This window comes from Oncorhynchus masou, chromosome 24, assembly GCF_036934945.1.
Source record: "Oncorhynchus masou masou isolate Uvic2021 chromosome 24, UVic_Omas_1.1, whole genome shotgun sequence".
Classification (NCBI taxonomy): Eukaryota; Metazoa; Chordata; class Actinopteri; order Salmoniformes; family Salmonidae; genus Oncorhynchus; species Oncorhynchus masou.
The window spans coordinates 15896209-15912500 of record NC_088235.1 but is presented as its reverse complement, the minus strand read 5'-3'; the positions used below and the strand labels follow the sequence as shown (position 1 = coordinate 15912500).

The 16292-nt window shown below is 42.4% G+C and overlaps 1 protein-coding gene across 1 annotated transcript in view; it reads right to left on the bottom strand.

Annotated features, from left to right (window-relative positions):
• LOC135511864 (neurexin-1a-like) overlaps positions 1-16292 on the bottom strand; it is a 918691-nt gene that overhangs the window by 857036 nt on the left and 45363 nt on the right. Inside the window, exons 2-5 of the mRNA XM_064933362.1 lie at positions 11000-11017; positions 7817-7857; positions 6309-6313; positions 6218-6261 (exon numbers count right to left, since the gene is read on the bottom strand). Of these exons, the coding sequence (XP_064789434.1) occupies positions 6218-6261; positions 6309-6313; positions 7817-7857; positions 11000-11017 (108 nt within the window). The remainder of the gene's footprint in view (positions 1-6217; positions 6262-6308; positions 6314-7816; positions 7858-10999; positions 11018-16292) is intronic.

Below are 16292 nucleotides of genomic sequence, written 5' to 3'. Positions count from 1 at the left end.
GTGTGCTAACCTGGCCTGCCTGTTTTGTGTGCTAACCTGGCCTGCCTGTTCTGTGTGCTAACCTGGCCTGCCTGTTCTGTGTGCTAACCTGGCCTGCCTGGCATGTTCTGTATGCTAGCCTGGCCTGGCCCTCCTGCCTGAAAGGTTGTGGTGACAGCAATTAAATGCACTGTTGCTGGCAGGCTATTGGTGTGGTATTATGACTTATCCACTTCTCTAGGCTGTATTCCAAATGGTAACCTATTCCCTATATTGTAATACTTTTGACCAGGCTGTTATTTGGGACACAATCAGGCAGCTTCACCAACATTGGAATCTGACTATATGTAAATGTTTACCTCACAAAGGACCTCCACATCTCAACAAACTGTGAAGTTAAACCGCACTACCAGAGCGTAAAGGAGTTGGTGTAATAGGACATTCTCAGAAGTTGTAACTACATTATTACAATGACCAAATAACTGCTAGTATCTGAATGGATAATGTAGGGGCCTAGTTAAAGGCTGTGCAAACATGTTGTACTAGCGTTATCCGTTTAGATAAAACCAGATGAAAGGGCTGGATCTTCACAGCCTCACAACCCTGTACTGTAGATGCGATCCTACACCTGTTCGCACACCCTGTATGAGACAGAGGACACACTCCATGGTGAAAGCCCAAAATTAGACTCAGTGTGTTGTGTCAGTTTTCTGCTATGTCAACACTCTCCATCTCTCCCCATGGCTCGCCTTCTGCCACCTCCAGGCTAGTACTGTCTGCGTTCCAGGTGGCATCCTATTCCCTTTATAGTGCACGACTTTTGACCAGAGCCCTGGTCAAAAGTAGTGCACTATTTAGGGAGTAGGGTGGTATTTAAGATGGTGACATCTGCAGTTGGCACACAATATGCTGCTTAAGGACAGTGTACAAAGAGCGTATACAGTATATTTCAGTGACGACGCAAGGCACAGCTAGTGTCCAGCTAGCCATATGTATAGTCTACAGTACATCACATCCTGATGAGCTAGCCGTGTGTATAATCCACAGTACATCACATCCTGATGAGCTAGCCGTGTGTATAGTCTACAGTACATCACATCCTGATGAGCTAGCCGTGTGTATAGTCTACAGTACATCACATCCTGATGAGCTAGCCGTGTGTATAATCCACAGTACATCACATCCTGATGAGCTAGCCGTGTGTATAGTCTACAGTACATCACATCCTGATGAGCTAGCCATGTGTATAGTCTACAGTACATCACATCCTGATGAGCTAGCCGTGTGTATAGTCTACAGTACATCACATCCTGATGAGCTAGCCGTGTGTATAGTCTACAGTACATCACATCCTGATGAGCTAGCCGTGTGTATAGTCTACAGTACATCACATCCTGATGAGCTAGCCGTGTGTATAATCCACAGTACATCACATCCTGATGAGCTAGCCGTGTGTATAGTCTACAGTACATCACATCCTGATGAGCTAGCCGTGTGTATAGTCTACAGTACATCACATCCTGATGAGCTCCACAGTACATCACATCCTGATGAGTGTGTATAGTCTACAGTACATCACATCCTGATGAGTTAGCCGTGTGTATAGTCACAGTACATCACATCCTGATGAGCTAGCCGTGTGTATAGTCACACAGTACATCACATCCTGATGAGCTAGCCGTGTGTATAGTCTACAGTTCATCACATCCTACATCACATCCATCCTGATGAGCTAGCCGTGTGTATAGTCTACAGTACATCACATCCTGATGAGCTAGCCATGTGTATAGTCTACAGTACATCACATCCTGATGAGCTAGCCGTGTATATAGTCTACAGTACATCACATCCTGATGAGCTAGCCATATGTATAGTCTACAGTACATCACATCCTGATGAGCTAGCCGGGTGTATAATCCACAGTACATCACATCCTGATGAGCTAGCCGTGTGTATAGTCTAAAGTACATCACATCCTGATGAGCTAGCCGTGTGTATAGTCTACAGTACATCACATCCTGATGAGCTAGCCGTGTGTATAGTCTACAGTACATCACATCCTGATGAGCTAACCGTGTGTATAGTCTACAGTACGTCACATTCTGATGAGCTAGCCGTGTGTATAGTCTACAGTACATCACATCCTGATGAGCTAGCCGTGGGTATAGTCTACAGTACATCACATCCTGATGAGCTAGTTGTGTGTATAGTCTACAGTATGTCACATCCTGATGAGCTAGCCGTGTGTATAGTCTACAGTACATCACATCCTGATGAGCTAGCCGTGTGCATAGTCTACAGTACATCACATCCTGATGAGCTAGCCGTGTGCATAGTCTACAGTACATCACATCCTGATGAGCTAGCCGTGTGTATAGTCTACAGTACATCACATCCTGATGAGCTAGCCGTGTGTATAGTCTACAGTACGTCACATTCTGATGAGCTAGCCGTGTGTATAGTCTACAGTACATCACATCCTGATGAGCTAGCCGTGTATATAGTCTACAGTACATCACATCCTGATGAGCTAGCCGTGTGCATAGTCTACAGTACATCACATCCTGATGAGCTAGCCGTGTGTATAGTCTACAGTACATCACATCCTGATGAGCTAGCCGTGTGTATAGTCTACAGTACATCACATCCTGATGAGCTAGCCGTGTGTATAGTCTACAGTACGTCACATTCTGATGAGCTAGCCATGTGTATAGTCTACAGTACATCACATCCTGATGAGCTAGCCGTGTGTATAGTCTACAGTACATCACATCCTGATGAGCTAGTTGTTTGTGTAGTCTACAGTATGTCACATCCTGATGAGCTAGCCGTGTGTATAGTCTACAGTACATCACATCCTGATGAGTTAGCCGTGTGTATAGTCTACAGTACATCACATCCTGATGAGCTAGCCGTGTGTATAGTCTACAGTACATCACATCCTGATGAGCTAGCCGTGTGTATAGTCTACAGTACATCACATCCTGATGAGCTAGCCGTGTGTATAGTCTACAGTACATCACATCCTGATGAGCTAGCCGTGTGTATAGTCTACAGTACATCATCCATCCTGATGAGCTGATAGCCATGTGTGTATAGTCTACAGTACATCACATCCTGATGAGCTAGCCGTGTGTATAGTCTACAGTACATCACATCCTGATGAGCTAGCCGTGTGTATAGTCTACAGTACATCACATCCTGATGAGCTAGCCGTGTGTATAGTCTACAGTACATCACATCCTGATGAGCTAGCCGTGTGTATAGTCTACAGTACATCACATCCTGATGAGCTAGCCGTGTGTATAGTCTACAGTACATCACATCCTGATGAGCTAGCCGTGTGTATAGTCTACAGTACATCACATCCTGATGAGCTAGCCGTGTGTATAGTCTACAGTACATCACATCCTGATGAGCTAGCCGTGTGTATAGTCTACAGTACATCACATCCTGATGAGCTAGCCGTGTGTATAGTCTACAGTACATCACATCCTGATGAGCTAGCCGTGTGTATAGTCTACAGTACATCATCTGATGAGCTCCGTGTGTATAGTCTACAGTACGTCACATTCTGATGAGCTAGCCATGTGTATAGTCTACAGTACATCACATCCTGATGAGCTAGCCGTGTGTATAGTCTACAGTACATCACATCCTGATGAGCTAGCCGTGTGTAGTAGTAGTCACATCCTGATGACAGTATAGTCATCACATCCTGATGAGCTAGCCGTGTGTATAGTCTACAGTACATCACATCCTGATGAGCTAGCCGTGTGTATAGTCATCACATCCTGATGAGTACATCACATCCTGATGAGCTAGCCGTGTGTATAGTCTACAGTACATCACATCCTGATGAGCTGATGTATAGTCTACAGTACATCACATCCTAGCCGTGTGTATAGTCTACAGTACATCACATCCTGATGAGCTAGCCGTGTGTATAGTCTACAGTACATCACATCCTGATGAGCTAGCCATGTGTATAGTCTACAGTACATCACATCCTGATGAGCTAGCCATGCCTATAGTCTACAGTACGTCACATCCCGATGACCAGAAATGTGTATAGTCTACAGTTTGTCACATTCTGATGAGCTAGCCATGCGTAGTCTACAGTACGTCATATCCTACAATTCTGAAGCCGTAGACCTACAGTACACCTCATGACTTGTTGGTTTAGACTTGACATATCCTTAAAATGTTATTTTTCTGAGTAAAATGTGGCAAGATGCCAAGGTGTCGGTCTTACAAACATGTCATGGTAGGTGTACCATTATCACAAAAACCCAACAAAAGAACCTTCATCCGAGTGTCACAGCGGTCTAAGGCACTGCATCTCAGTGCTAGAGGTGTCACTACAGACACCTTGGTTTGAATCCAGGCTGTATCACAACCAGCTGTGATTGGGAGTCCCATACTAGCACAATTAGCCTTGCATCATCTGTGTTTGGCCAGTGTAGGACATCATTGGAAATAAGAATCTGTTCTTAACTGACTTGCCTAGATGAATAAAGGTTAAACTTTTTTTTAAATAATAGCTTGGTTCATGTAAGCAGCATTGTGCTATTACAACCAGACTTGAGCATTGGAAATCTCATCCCATTCTTAGTGCAGATACTCAGACTCTCTCAGCATCATTTCATTCAGTTTTAGAGGCAACATCCCATTCCTAGGGCAGATCGGAGTCTGAAAGCACCCTGTCATTCAGTTTTACAGGCATGAGGGATTGCCTGCTAACAGCTTAGCTTCCTCCACTGTACGACTGCCCCAACTGGGCTCAAATCAGTGATCCTCTGCTTCGCAACACACGTGACCGCACCTTCTTGATAACATTCCAACAGGTTGACCACCCAAAAGCTACCGATTGGATAGCTCCATCCGTGACATTTCAAGATAGCTGTGGAGCGATCATAATGTTCGTTCTTAATTCTGTTACACTTGCAGACCAAATAAAAGTTTGAAAATAATGTGTATAAGCAATATCAGAAAAGGCTAATTTGACTTTTTCAATATTCAGAGAAAAGATCAAAACAAGATGGGTGCTAAAAAATGTAATCATCCAATCTCTATGAACGGCCACACAACCTGAACCGCCATTACCAAATAAATAGCACTTACCTTCGTGAAGGGTTGTTGATCTTTGCACTGTTGCCCTGAGTGATTAAAGGAAAGTCCAAAATGTCTACTCTGTGTGTTTTATATCCTAATCATGTTCAAGCATGTGTAATGTACCTAGATATAAAATCACAGTGAAAAATATTGATGTACTGCAGGCAATGGAAATGGAAATATAGCTCCAAATCACAAATATCTGAAATGGTTCCTCATACATTTGATTAATTTATGGATATGGTGTCTACTTACCTGTACAAAGTAATTTGATTTGACTTTCAATTTTCATTGTACCATGCTCATTTATTTTCATAAACACACCTCTTACCTGGCTTACTTAGACAGTAATGCTACAGTGTTCAGCCAGGTCACCCGTGATACAAGTCAGTATTTGACGTCCATCCATGTCTGAGGACGTTGGGAGATGACGTATAAACCGACCACTAGAGGCAACAGTGAGCTCTTTTACCTTCAAGTAGGTTTTGTAAGCACCTGCCTCTAGTGCGAAAGGTTGCATGCTCAAATACAGCAATAGAAAGTCGTTTTTTTATATTTATGTTTTAAGCCTATCCCACGGTTAATGCCTGAACTTAACTGTAACCTTAAAAATGTGGAGATAATGTCAAAATGTTAGCTTAAACACTTGATTTAATAAACATTTGATAAACATGGATGAATGGCTAATTTTGCCGTGAGACTGAGAGCTTGTTGGCAATATTACAGGTGAAAACATGAAAATAATTTATTTAGAATGGAAATGGAACACTGGAATGGAATTTTACAGTCCCACGATTCCTATAATGTCAAAGGTCATGCCTTCAAACTCATGTATGCCTAAAATAAACATATCCCTACAAATACTCATAACTTGCTGAATTATCGTTCATATTTTCACCCACATACATTTTCACCCACACAATCTACAAGCTGCTGAGATATGAACATTGTCTTTCATTGAAGACTGTCAATCCAGCTCACGCGGCAGGACATGTCACATAACATAACTCCTATGGATGAAACAAACAAACCAAACGGTGACTTGCTCTTTAGACCTGCTAGTCTTGAATGATCCAATGATTCAACTGTTAAGGAATCAAATGAACAAAGCAAAGCTGTTTACCTGGAATGCTCAGTAGGGACCTTCGAAGCCAACCTTCTCTTTCCCTGAGCCCTGGGTAGGAGAGGCAAACGGGCAGAGATCAGAGGTCCACTTACCCTCTGTGGAGAGCGGCACAGCAGCACAGCCAGCCAGGATAAGGTGCTTCCCAGCCCATGGGGTGCCTAGCCCATTGCCCGCTGCCCACAACACTCAGGTTGGCCAGATATAGCCTTTAACTCATCACACCCCATTACCCATCAATACGTTGAACAAGATGAAGCATTACCGGTGGTCAGGGCTGCATCAGGTACAAGCAGAGTAGAGTGGACATCACAATTCCCCCTTTGTGAATGTCTTTATGGTCTTAATGCATCAAGCAGAAATGAAACAATCCACTCCTCATCGAAAAGTGTGAGCTGACCACAAAGTATTAAGCAGCAACCTACCTTGGGTACCGTGACACACATACATTTTAAATAGTAGCAACATAAAGCAATGCAATTATGCTCATGACTTTACATGCTTAATGAAATCAGCATATAACGCCACAGACAGTGAACTTTAGACTGTCATGTGACTACCATATAAGGCCACAGACAGCGGATTTGAGACAGTCGTGACCACATGGAGTTTGAGGAAGTAAAGTGTGGAGAGTACCTTTACTACCTAGGATAGTTGATGGAATGTTCCATGGTAGAACGCAGTTTCCAGACAAGAGGAGGAAGAGAGGAAGGAAAGACAGCGATAAGTGTCATGGTCAGGGAAGAAGGACCGAAGAACACAGAGTGGGTGCATCCCAAATTGAACCCTTTTCCCTATGTCTGTTCAAAATAAGTGCACTATATAGGGAATAAGGTGCCATTGGGGACACACAGAGAGGCACAATGGGATGAATATCATATCCAAGATGAGGTAAGAGATTGAAGAAAGGATGGCATGATGGAATGCTGGTGTGAGTGTCAGTATGTGTGTGTGTGAGGGGGGGGGGGGGGTTCAAGTGAGCAATATTTCATTTCCGGCTCAGACTGAGTACTGCATGCTGGGAGATGAGCATCAACCAGACTGCTGTGGAGAATATGGGTCAGAGGATGTTTCCTAAATGGCACCTTGGGCCTTAGTTAACAGTAGTGCACTACACAGAGAATAGGGTGCCATTTGGGATGCAAAGAAAGACTGCCTTGGAAATGGAGAGAGGTTTTCAATCATCTAACTCACTGTGGCTCACTGTCTGACTGCTAAAGCATTCCAGCAGCAGGGGTAATATAGAGGGGGTCTGATGTCCTATAGTAGCTACATCACAATCATGAATTACCTTCAGCATGTTTTGTTTTGGTTTTTATCATCACCTTGAAATGAATCACAGCATGATGGCATGATGAAACAGCCGGCCAAATGAGAATGAAGAAGAGTTTGAAACATATTGGCAAGAAAAGTATGTGCTGATTTGAGGCGATGAATCGAGAGAGGGGGAGGGGGAGGGGGATCAAGACAAACCAAGTCATTCACTGTTGCAAAGCAGATCTGAAAAGCAGATTTAAAAGCCCGGAGTACCCTAGCCAGTGGCAAGAGAAGCAGCAAAATAAGTCTTTGTATGGAGCACATGGGGGGGGGCAAAGAAACAGAGCCCATACCTTGGTCGCCCATCATCAAGTGTGCCAGACCTTAAAGGAAAACAAGAGCAAAGTCAGCAGAGAAACAGGGGATCACGGAAAGGCTAGGGCTGCCTCCCAAATAGCCCCATATTCTCTTTATAGACCACTACAGGATGACCAGAGTCCTATGAGCCCTTGCCAAAGTAGTGCACTATATAGGGAATAGGGTTTTCATCTGGGACATATCCTACTGTAGGTCAAACTGACAGACAGGCATCTGTGTCTGGTAGATGCCTGTGGTATTTTGGGAGGTGTTGGGGAGTCAGGGTAGGGGCGAAGGGGGACGGAGAGTGAGGATGGGGTACAGTCAGACAAGGTTGGGTTAGGGTGCATATTTCCAACCAAGAGAGAGGTGGCAATGCATAATCAGTCAGACTTGCTTTAGTTAAATTAACTGTAATAATTGTAGGTTAGTTGAGGTTCCATTTGTCCAAGATGAGCCTCCTCTCAGAATGCTCAAGCCTGTTCCACCTGCTGTACCTACCCCTAAAACAATGGGCTGACTTGAACAAGGTTTTGCGATGTGAATCTCTTACAATGGATCCACATTTTTCTACATTAACATTCAAAAATCCAAACAGACTATTTGCATAATAATATTATCAGTTATATAGAGCAATTTGATTGGGCAGGGTCGGGTCATTTTCCCCTCCTTAATGCAAAGATGAAAGACACTATTGTAAGTAAAGACATTATTTAGTGTTCAGTTCAGAGTTTGTTCTTTAAAGTTGTATTCAGTTGTTCACTATGACACTACTATCTCCTTGTAAATGGGAACAGACTATTGTCTACTTCCCGCAGCTTGCAGAAACCATAAAATGTTTGTCCTATCCCTTCCAAACCATTAACTTATGTAATGTATCAACAATAACCTGCAGAACATGTATTTCAAACCAGTGAGAGATCCACGGCATAGTTTAACAGTGTAGTAGTAGCCTAAATACTCATCCACATCTTAACATACATTGCCTTCAGTCGCTCTGGATAAGAGCGTCTGCCAAATGACTTAAATGTAAATGTAAATGTGTTCAGACCCCTTGACTTTTTCCCACATTGTGTTACAATACAACCTAATTCTAAAATTGATTTAATCATTTTTTTCCTCTCATCAATCTACACACAACGCTAATTTATCATTTAAAAAAACTGAAATTGACATATGTATTCATTTACATAAGTATTTAGACCCTTTACTCAGTACTTTGTTGAAGCACCTTTGGCAGCGACTACAGCCTCAAGCTTGGCACAATAGTATTTGGGGAGTTTCTTCCATTCTTCTCTGCAGATCCTCTCCAGCTCTGTTAGGTTGGATAGGGAGCATCGCTGCACAGCTATTTTTAGGTCTCTCCAGAGATGTTAAATCGGGTTCAACTTCTGGGTCTGGCTTGGCCACCCAAGGACATTCAGAAACTAGCCACTTTAAACAATGCTACCTTATATAATGTTACTTACCCTACATTATTCATCTCATATGCATACGTATATACTGTACTCTATATCATCGACTGCATCCTTATGTAATACATGTATCACTAGCCACTTTAACTATGCCACTTTGTTTACATACTCATCTCACATGTATATACTGTACTCGATACCATCTACTGTATCTTTCCTATGCTGCTCTGTACCATCACTCATTCATATATCCTTATGTACATATTCTTTATCCCCTTACACTGTGTATAAGACAGTAGATTAGGAATTGTTAGTTAGATTACTTGTTGGTTATTACTGCATTGTCGGAACTAGAAGCACAAGCATTTCGCTACACTCGCATTAACATCTGCTAACCATGTGTATGTGACAAATAACATTTGATTTGATTTGATTTGAAACTTGTCCCAAAGCCACTCCTGCTTTGTCTTGGCTGTGTGCTTTGGGTCATTGTCCTGTTAGAAGGTGAAACTTCGCCCCAGTCTGAGGTCCTGACAGCTCTGGAGCAGGTTTTTATTAAGGATCACGCTGTACTTTGCTCTGTTCATCTTTGTCTTCCAGTCCCTGCCGCTGAAAAACATCCCCACATCCCTCTACCATAACTCTGGAGCTCTGTCAGAGTGACCATCGGGTTCTTGGTCACCTCCCTGAACAAGGCTCTTCTCTCCCAATTGTTCAGTTTGGCCGGGCGGCCAGCTCTCGGAAGAGTCATAGAGATTCCAAACTTATTCCAGTTATGAATGATGCACTGTGTTCTTGGAGACCTTCAATGCTGCAGAAATCATTTGGTACTTTTCCTGATATCAGTTCCTCGACACAATCCTGTCTCGGAGCTCTACGGACAATTCCTTCAACCTCATGGCTTGGTTTTTGCTGTGACATGCACTGTCAACTTTGGGACCTTAAATAGACAGGTGTGTGCCTTTCCAAATGTTGTCCAATCAATTGGCTTTACCACAGGTGGACTCCAATCAAGTTGTAGAATAATCTCTAGGATGATCAATGGAAACAGGATGAACCTGAGCTCAATTTCGAATCTCATATGAACAGGTATGACTACTTATTTAAATAAGTTACTTCTGTTTTCTAATTTTTATATATTTGATAAAATTTCTAAAAACCTGTTTTCACTTTGTCATTATGGGGTATTGTGTGTAGATTGCTAAGGATTTGTTTTTATTTAATCCATTTTAGAAAAAGTCAAGGTGTCTGAATACCTTCCGAAAGGCACTGTACTGAGCTCAACTTTTGCCAAAACTTTCACTGATATTCATTAACATTAACATCTATGGGAGATTTCAGGAATAGTAACAACTACATCAACATAAGTGAATGTTCCACATTTTGTCATCAGGATCATGATAAAGAGTGTAGTTAAGAACAGCTAACTTTTCCGAAGCATAATTTCATTATTCCAAACCACGCGTTTCTCCTGAACCAATGACCGAGCACATTTTGCAACAACATCTACCCAGATGCGCAAATGAGAAAAACATATGGAGCCGACTTACCATTTCAGTAGCACATTTTAACACCATTTCAGTAGCACATTTTAACACCATTTCAGTAGCACATTTTAAAACCATTTCCCCGTGACATACAGTATGTTAGGAGTGATTTAAGCCATGAGAACCACAGCATGGTTTCAGTGAATAAATCACAGAGGAAAGATGATAAAAACCATGACAAAGAAAAGAGAAAATTGAATACCCACCTTCAACACGGTTGTCTTCTGCAAGCAGACGGACGAATGGGCAGAAAGAGAAAGAGGAAAAGGAAGACATTTGTTAAGCAGCATGCAGACTGGTACAGGGCCGTTGCATGTCGTAACCATGCAAGGCAACACACATCACATGCAAAGTGCCCTACTTTGTACTTCATCGACAACCCTTGCAGAGGGGAGGTCTCGGTGATTCAGAAGCCCTACTAACTGGCGGGGTTTCAATGCTGCAGAGGACTTTGTCTGTTCAACTATATAAATTACTACTCTTTGTAAGCTACTTATCTTGCCACTGATCCTGTTTTGTGATATATGACATCATAAGTATTTGATCATATGCCTACCTGGGATACAAGACACAGCTATATTTGTAAAAACTATGAGCTTGTTTAGACCTTGAGTGGATTACTAAACCCCATCTGGATGGCTTTATGTTTGCTTTGTTGTTAGCTTGTCTACTAGCTTGTTGTTAGTGTGTCAGCTAGCTTGTTGTTAGCTTGTCTGCTAGCTGTTGTTAGCTAGTCTGCTACAGTAGCTTGTTGTAAATTTGTCTGCTAGCTTGTTGTTAGCGTGTCTGTTGTTAGTTTGTTAGCACAGTGCCAACTGTGCATGTACTCTTTCAATCCCATTTACTAGCCTGTCTACTGTAACAAATTATTGGTTACAGGATTACATTTAAGTGGGAGAAAACAACATGAGTTAGCAAATGTATTGGCCAAAGCTACAAAATGAAATAAAATAAGGTGTGAAGTGGTTTTGAATAGGGGACATGCAGTATTCAGTGACAGTGAAATGGGGAGATATGATGCGGTGTTCGTCAGAAGAGAATGCTGTATATATATTTTGGAATATCAGTCTTTATTTATTTTAAAGGCATAAACTGAAAATTGGCAAATGCAATAATACATTTTTGCCAGATGTGCAGTAACTGTTTATGGTGGGGACTGCTGAAAGAGAGGGAGTGTGTGTCTGGAGCAGAGAGAGGGTTGAGTGGCATCAGGTCTGGATTTTAACATAATTTAAGTGACCTCATGTTCTAATAACTCATAAATAATCAGTAGTGAGCAGAGATTAGGTCCTTGAGGGGAGAATCACCCCGCAGTGAAAGTGAGATTTGTGACATGGTGATAAGGAATAAGGAACATACCCATTCATGTGTGGTCTAAAAACAGTAATAAGACCGAAAAAGTTGTCTCTAACCTGCTAGAGATAACTACTGTTAGAGATAACTACTGCCGGTTAGAGATAACTACTGCCTGTTAGAGATAACTACTGCCTGTTAGAGATAACTACTGCCTGTTAGAGATAACTACTGCTGTTAGAGACAACTACTGTCTGTTAGAGAAACTACTGCCTGTTTGAGAAAACTACTGCCTGTTAGAGATAACTACTGCTGTTAGAGACAACTACTGTCTGTTAGAGAAACTACTGCCTGTTTGAGAAAACTACTGCCTGTTAGAGATAACTACTGCTGTTAGAGACAACTACTGTCTGTTAGAGAAACTACTGCCTGTTTGAGAAAACTAATGCCTGTTAGAGATAACTTAGAGATAAGCTTGGGCCAGCCAACGAGAGCGTACAGGTCGCAATGGTGGGTAGTATATGGGGCTTTGGTGACAAAACAGATGGCACTGTGATAGACTGCATCCAATTTGTTGAGTAGGGTATTGGAGGCTATTTTGTAAATGACATCGCCAAAGTCGAGGATTGGTAGGATGGTCAGTTTTACAAGGGTATGTTTGGCAGCATGAGTGAAGGATGCTTTATTGCGAAATAGGAAGCCAATTCTAGATTTAACTTTGGATTGGAGATGTCTGATCTGGGTCTGGAAGGAGAGTTTACAGTCTAACCAGACACCTAGGTATTTATAGTTGTCAGAGCCATCCAGAGTAGTGATGTTGGACAGCCGGGCAGGTGCAGGCAGCGATCGATTGAAGAGCATGCATTTAGTTTTACTTGTATTTAAGAGCAATTGGAGGCCACGGAAGGAGAGTTGTATGGCATTGAAGCTTGCCTGGAGGGTTGTTAACACAGTGTCCAAAGAAGGGCCAGAAGTATACAGAATGGTGTTGTCTGCGTAGAGGTGGATCAGAAACTCACCAGCAGCAAGAGCGACATCATTGATGTATACAGAGAAGAGAGTCCATCCAAGAATTGAACCCTGTGGCACCCCCATAGAGACTGCCAGAGGTCCGGACAACACTGAACTTGACACACTGAACTCTACCAGAGAAGAAGTTGGTGAACCAGGCGAGGCAATCATTTGAGAAACCAAGGCTGTCGAGTTTGCATATGATGATGTGGTGATTGACAGAGTCGAAAGCCTTGGCCAGATCAATGAATACGGCTGCACAGTAATGTTTCTTATCGATGGAGGTTAAGATATCGTTTATGACCTTGAGCGTGGCTCAGGTGCACCCATGACCAGCTCCGAAACCAGATTGCATAGCAGAGAGGGTATGGTGAGATTCGAAATGGTCGGTAATCTGTTTGTTGACTTGGCTTTCGAAGACCTTAGAAAGGCAGGGTAGGATAGATATAGGTCTGTAGCAGTTTGGGTCAAGAGTGTCCCCCCCTTTGAAGAGGGGGATGACCGCAGCTGCTTTCCAATCTTTGGGAATCTCAGACGACACGAAAGAGAGGTTGAACAGGCTAGTAATATGGGTGGCAACAATTTTGGCAGATAATTTTAGAAAGAAATGGTCCAAATTTTCTAGCCCGGCTGATTTGTAGGGGTCCAGATTTTGCAGCTCTTTCAGAACATCAGCTGACTGGATTTGGGAGAAGGAGAAATGGGGAAGGCTTGGGCAAGTTGCTGTGTGTGGGGGGGGGGGGGGCAGTGCTGTTGACCGGGGTAGGGGTAGCCAGGTGGAAAGCATGGCCAGCCGTAGAAAAATGCTTATTGAAATTCTCAATTATAGTGGATTAATCAGTGTTGACAGTGTTTCCTATCTTCAGTGCAGTGGGCAGCTGGGAGGAGGTGTTCTTATTCTCCATGGACTTTACAGTGTCCCAGAACTTAGTGTCCCAAAAGCTAGCCTTGGCTTTTATAACTGCCTGTGTATATTGGTTTCTAGCTTCCCTGAAAAGCTGCATATCATGGGGGCTGTTCGATGCTAATGCAGAACGCCATAGGATGTTTTTGTGTTGGTTAAGGGCAGTCGGGTCTGGGGAGAATCAAGGGCTATATCTGTTCCTGGTTCTAAATTTCTTGAATGGGGCATGTTTATTAAAGATGGTTACTGTAAGATATGTTACATTATAAGTGATAACTATAGAATGAGTCCTTTCTTCATCTGGAAGTATGGTGTCGTCATGCAGGTATACCTACACGTTGGACATAAGGCCAAACAGCCTAGCCCCTAGTGCCCATCAGATGAAACAAGTATCCATCCTACCTCTCCTCAATGGTTTCAGGCCCCGATTCAAGCGATTTATTGACCAAGAAACTTACCAGCACATCAGCTCCCCTTCCAAATCAGACACCATGCACCACAACCAACCAAAATGTGAGAGCAGCAACATTTTGTGAACAAAATAGGACGCAAATGATGTAATAATGAAGAGAATCACAATTATGTGATTTGTGATTTTGTTATGATAAGAGGAAATGTTGAAAATGTTTGTCTGTCATTTCCTCAATTGTGCTGTGCTCAGAGGACGTACAATGAGTGTAGGCTATATATACAGCTCTGTCTGAGTTGTTAGAATGGGCATGGAAGGAAATATTGGGCACTTTGTTCACAAAAGGATAGCTTGATGATGAGAAGCACACTGCCTATTCAAAAATCATTCTGGGGTGGCAAAAGGCATTGAACTGGCATGGTGATGTGGCAACAGTAGCGATGACAGGAGAAATGTAAAAAAGCAGGTCTGTTTGCTGATATACCTTTATAGCTGTGTCTTAGTTATCATTCCACAGGAACACCTTAGCATTGGAAACATTTCACCGGGGTGAGAGAGTGTTCTTTGGATTGTTAGAATGTGACTGTATTTTGACAAGGATAACAGATATCTTTGTGATGAACGTGTCATTCTAATAAAATGGTTTTCGATCCACAATCTGTCCAATGATTTTATCACTGTTTTATTATTATGTTTCCAGTGTTTCCCTTCCTCTTATTTTAGTCATTTTAAAACATACTTTACTTTTTGAAATAAGAATCACATCCAATGGAATCTGCTTTACTGTAATTTAACTTAAAAATGAGTTCATCCAGCCCTGTATTAATGCACTCTTAAAAATCTACACATCCAAAGAAATACAAAAGTAGGGTCAAGGAATCTCTATGGCAACCTAGGACAATGTCTAGGAACAGCCAATAAGTAAAAACCAAGACAGATAATCCAGACAATGACTAAAGCTAACAGTAGTTCAAATCATGTTTCTATACTGCCAAGCTATGTACGTTCAAATCATGTTTCTATACTGCCAAGCTATGTACGTTCAAATCATGTTTCTATACTGCCAAGCTATGTACGTTCAAATCATGTTTCTATACTGCCAAGCTATGTACGTTCAAACCATCGTTCCAGTCAATTCCATACTGAACTTAAATTGAAAATTCTTAATTCATACCAGTAGTTTCATTTTCTGACCCAAACTGTTGAACATGACCTTTATACTGTATTCCATTGTAACGGGTGTCGTAGTCTGAAGAAGAGGAATCGGACCAAAGCACAGCGTGGTAAGTGTTCATGCTTTTTATTTAAACTGAACACTAAACGAAACCGAAACAGTCCTGTCAGGTGCAGAGAACACTAAACAGAAAATAACTACTCACAAAGCATAGGGGGGAAAAGCTACCTAAGTATGGTTCCCAATCAAAGACAACGATAGACAGCTGTCCCTGATTGAGAACCATACCTGGCCAAAACAAAGAAATACAAAAACATACAGAAAAGCACATAGAATGCCCACCCAAATCACACCCTGACCAAACCAAAATAGAGACATAAAAAGCTCTCTAAGGTCAGGGCGTGACAGACCCCCCCTCCCCCCAAAGGTGTGAACTCCGGCCGCAAAACCTGAACCTATAGGGGAGGGTCTGGGTGGGAAAACCAAAATAGAGACATAAAAAGCTCTCTAAGGTCAGGGCGTGACATCCATGTTAACTATACTAGCTGAATAAGACATATGAAGGGCTCTATTCAGTCTGGATCACTGAAGCGTTACAGATTACTTGATATAAATGTAAAGGGAGTTACCATGAATGCTGTCTCGGCTAACGCGGGAACGTTGCCTCTAAATTTCATCACGCTGTAACGCTGAACCTCCGCGATACAG